General features: G+C 60.6%; 1 protein-coding gene across 1 annotated transcript; it reads right to left on the reverse strand.

Annotated features, from left to right (window-relative positions):
• Nucleotides 1-1,472: 1,472 nt before the first annotated feature.
• DIO3 (iodothyronine deiodinase 3) lies at nt 1,473-2,354 on the reverse strand. The gene has a single exon (XM_056851670.1). The coding sequence runs from the start codon at nt 2,349-2,351 to the stop codon at nt 1,473-1,475; it is 879 nt and encodes a 292-aa protein (XP_056707648.1). The 5' UTR covers nt 2,352-2,354.
• Nucleotides 2,355-3,629: the final 1,275 nt, after the last annotated feature.

Here is a 3,629-nt window from a genome sequence, read left to right on the forward strand (position 1 = left end):
CAGCAGCACAGCTAGCTTCGATGCCTAATTACACCAAGGACCACATATTGACAGGGATTTGAAGTTATGGAAGTCATAAAACCCACAGGGTTTTTTTATGGAAGGAGGGTGATGGAAACAGATTTAAAGACACTTTTTTGGATTCTGATGCTGCCTCTTTCATCAAAGAACAGTCCGGAATGTCAACTGGAGATGTTTCAAGGGTCTCAGCCTCCCCTTAAAGAAATGTCTCTTTCTGTAGGTTTCTGCTTTTTCCTTACCTCACCCCCAAGAGATTTGTTTAACAAACCCCTAAACAGTCCCCTGCTCCTTCCTTTCCTCACCCCCAAGAGGTTTGTGTGTTTAACAAACCCCTAAACAGTCCCCTGCTCCTTCTTATGCTTCTTAGAATAACAAAGAGAATTGGACTTCATTCCAAGTAGGCATGTACAGGTTTAAGGAGTATACTGAATGGAGCTTATTCTCAAGTATGCATACATTAGGATTTGTGCTTAATAAAAGTTGGTGAGCTCATTCTTTGGGGGGGGGGGGGTTTCCAGAAAGGTGTGTTGGCCAGCCTTAACTTTCAAGGAAATGCTTTTGAGAATGAGGCGGTGTACAGATGCCATCCCGAAACCACTTTAAATACTTTGCCACACTTTGTTGGGTGAAGATGCAGGCAGAGAATTCTACGGGAATCCTGTAGAACCGTGGACAGCAAAGCAGGATATTTTGCTAGCTCAGCCAATTTCATTCAGAAAAAAACAAAAAAAAAAACAAATCTAGACCAGACATTTATTCAATACCTTTTATTAATAATGTTATAAAAAGTTCATAAAAAAGACACTGACGAGCACCTTACAAAATTGTCCAACAAACCAAGGCAGACATCAGATAAATAAACATTCTGTGCAGCTTTCTCCCCGCCCCCGGCCATTCTAGCATCTCGGATCATCGGACTCGATTTCCTGGCATCGGATTCACCATTTCAAAACCGGTCGTCACAAAGAAACACTAGAAATCCCAGCAAAAGGGCTTTTTTGCTCCGGCGGCAGAAGAACCACCTCGGACAAGTCGAACCTCTTCTCTCAAACTCATGCACACACAGGGCAGAAGACGGATCTCATGGGAATGCATCCACACCAACATGTGCTCACCCACATGGGCCGGGAACGTCCATAACAACAACAAAAAAACCGTAAACACTTCTTCCCTCCCCTGGACAAAGAGAGATTTACACATTCACACGAGCAAAAAAAAAAAGGAAGGAAAAAAAAAAAACCACCCAAAAAATTGCATTTGGAATTGAACGTTCAGGAGTTGGGCAAATCAACATGATTTGAATAGGGCAGAGTCTCTGGGCACGTCGCGCCCTGCCAACTCACCCCCGGGCCTGTGGGGAGGGGGCGGCAGAGCGCGGCCCCCCCTTCCCCCCGGGAGAGGGAGCCCCCCAGCGCCGGCCCGGAGGCTGGCGGCCCCGCTGCCGCCCCTCCTTACACCTGGACGACCACGGCGCCGGGCTGGCCGCGCAGGCGGCTCTGGTAGCGGTGGAGCCAGCGGCGCAGCTCGGCGATCTTGTAGCCCTCGGGGCCGCGCCCGCCCTGGTACATGACGGTGCCCTCCTGCACGATGTAGAGGCGCTCGAAGTAGGCGCCGTAGGCGGCGCTGGAGGCGTTGTCCATGGTGTCGACGGCCAGCGGGCAGGCGGGCGCGCCGCGCTGGAGCAGGGCGGCGGCGCGCAGGCGGTCCTGCAGGCTCTGGTGCTTGGGGATGGCGTAGGCGGCGTCCGAGCTGACCCAGCCGTCGGAGGGGTGCGCCTCCTCGATGTACACCAGCAGGAAGTCGGCCACGGCCACGAAGCGGGCGGCCAGGCGGGCGAAGGCGCGCAGGCGCGCCATGAAGGGCGGTCAGGTGCAGCTGCCGAAGTTGAGCACCAGCGGCCGGCCGCCCCGCGCGTGGCCCAGCAGGCGGCGCCGCGTCCGCCCGTCCAGCCCCACCACCTCGGGGTCCGGCGCCGGACGCCCCACGCGCGCCGCCTTGAAGAAGTCCAGCTTCTGCCCGTGCCACACCGCCTTCAGCGACTCCAGCGTGAACATGCGGTTCGAGTCCGACACGCACAGCGGCGGGTCGTCGGGAGGGGGGCCGCGGCCGGACGCCCCCGGCCCGTCCTCCCCCTCCAACCCCTCCTCCGCCGCCGCCGCCTCCTCCTCCTCCCGGGCCGCCGCCGCCGCCGCCGCCTCGGCCGCCAGCAAGAGCTTCTTCCTGATGCACAGGAAATCCAGGAGCCACAGCATCGCGGCCGTCAGCAGGAAGCGGGGCAGCAGCAGCACGCACGCCGCCCCCTGGCTCAGCGCCTGCAGGGAGTGCAGCATCGCGGACCGGGCCCGGGGACGCCGGGGGGGGGGACTCCCTCCTGCCGCCTCCCACCGCTCTGCCCACAGGCGCCGCCGCTCAGCTCCCGCGGCTCCTTGAGCCCATTTTATAGCCGGGGATTTAAAAATGCGAGCGCGGCTCCACCTCCGGCCCGGACACGCCCCCCCGGGAGCGCCTGCCCGGGGATTACCTCCCCCCCCCTGCCCGCCCCGGCGACCTAAAAATACACTGGCGGGGAGAAGGGGGGGGGAGGAAAGCGGGGTGGGCCCGGGGAGGGGGCGGGGGAAGCGGGATCCGACCCGGCCGAGGGGACGGGCCCAGAATAATCCGTGCATCGGGCCGGCGTCGCCCCCTTCCTCTCTCTCCCCCCCCCCCCCTGCGCTCGCACTTATTAGGCACAACGGTAATGTGCGTGGAGGAGTTGCACGAAGGGACGACCCCCCCCTCTCTCCGCCCGGCGCTTCTGTTTCTCTGCTCCACGTGCGCCGAGCGCGCAGCGCGACCTTCTTGCGCGATCTGCCCCCTGTCCCCGGGGCGCTTGGCGCAGAGCGGGGCTCCAGAGCCCGCTTTCGAGGCGCTACGTCGGTTGGCTTTGGATTGGCCGCTCTCTGGATGCCCGGTTTCCCCAGCCGGATGCCCAAAACGAAGCCCCCGTGCAGAGTTTGGAGAAGTCCGATGGGGAAACGGTGCATCTAGAGAACGGCCAACCCAAAGCCAAACCTCCCGTGCCTAAGTGGCCGGTCCCTCTCTCTCTCTCTCTCTCTCTCTCTCTCTCTCTCTCTCTCTCTCTCTCTCTCCCCCCCCCCCGCTTTTTCTCCGTTTGCACTTCTCCCCAGCCTCGTTCTCCCCTTCCCGCAAGCGGCGTCCCTCCCAGCCTCAGGGTTGCAAAAGCCGGGGAGGTGCCGTCAGGGGGACGATGAAGCAACCCGCTCGGCCCCGGCGTCGCCCTCGATCGCTCCGTCTCTCTTGCCTTTTCCACTTTCCTCCCTGGCTGAGCGGCCCGCTTTGGGGGTGGACGGAGGGGGGGGGCTGGATCGGGCGGCCCTTCCCCAGGGAGGAAGGGGTTAAGCGCTTGGTCGCCGGCCCCTCCGAAGCCTCTCGGTCATTTAAACCTGTTGAGCGGAGCGAACTCCGCAAGCGCGTTTAAAGCCGCAAGGTGGTGTTTTTGGGAAGAGCCGCCACGAGGGGTAGCTGTTGGCCGAAGGCTGAAGGCGAAGTTACCAGCTCGACGCCGTCCTTACTGGAGGAGTGGAAGCGCTCCCCTCCCCCTCTTTCTC

This window comes from Euleptes europaea, chromosome 6 (assembly GCF_029931775.1).
Source record: "Euleptes europaea isolate rEulEur1 chromosome 6, rEulEur1.hap1, whole genome shotgun sequence".
NCBI classification, from domain to species: Eukaryota; Metazoa; Chordata; class Lepidosauria; order Squamata; family Sphaerodactylidae; genus Euleptes; species Euleptes europaea.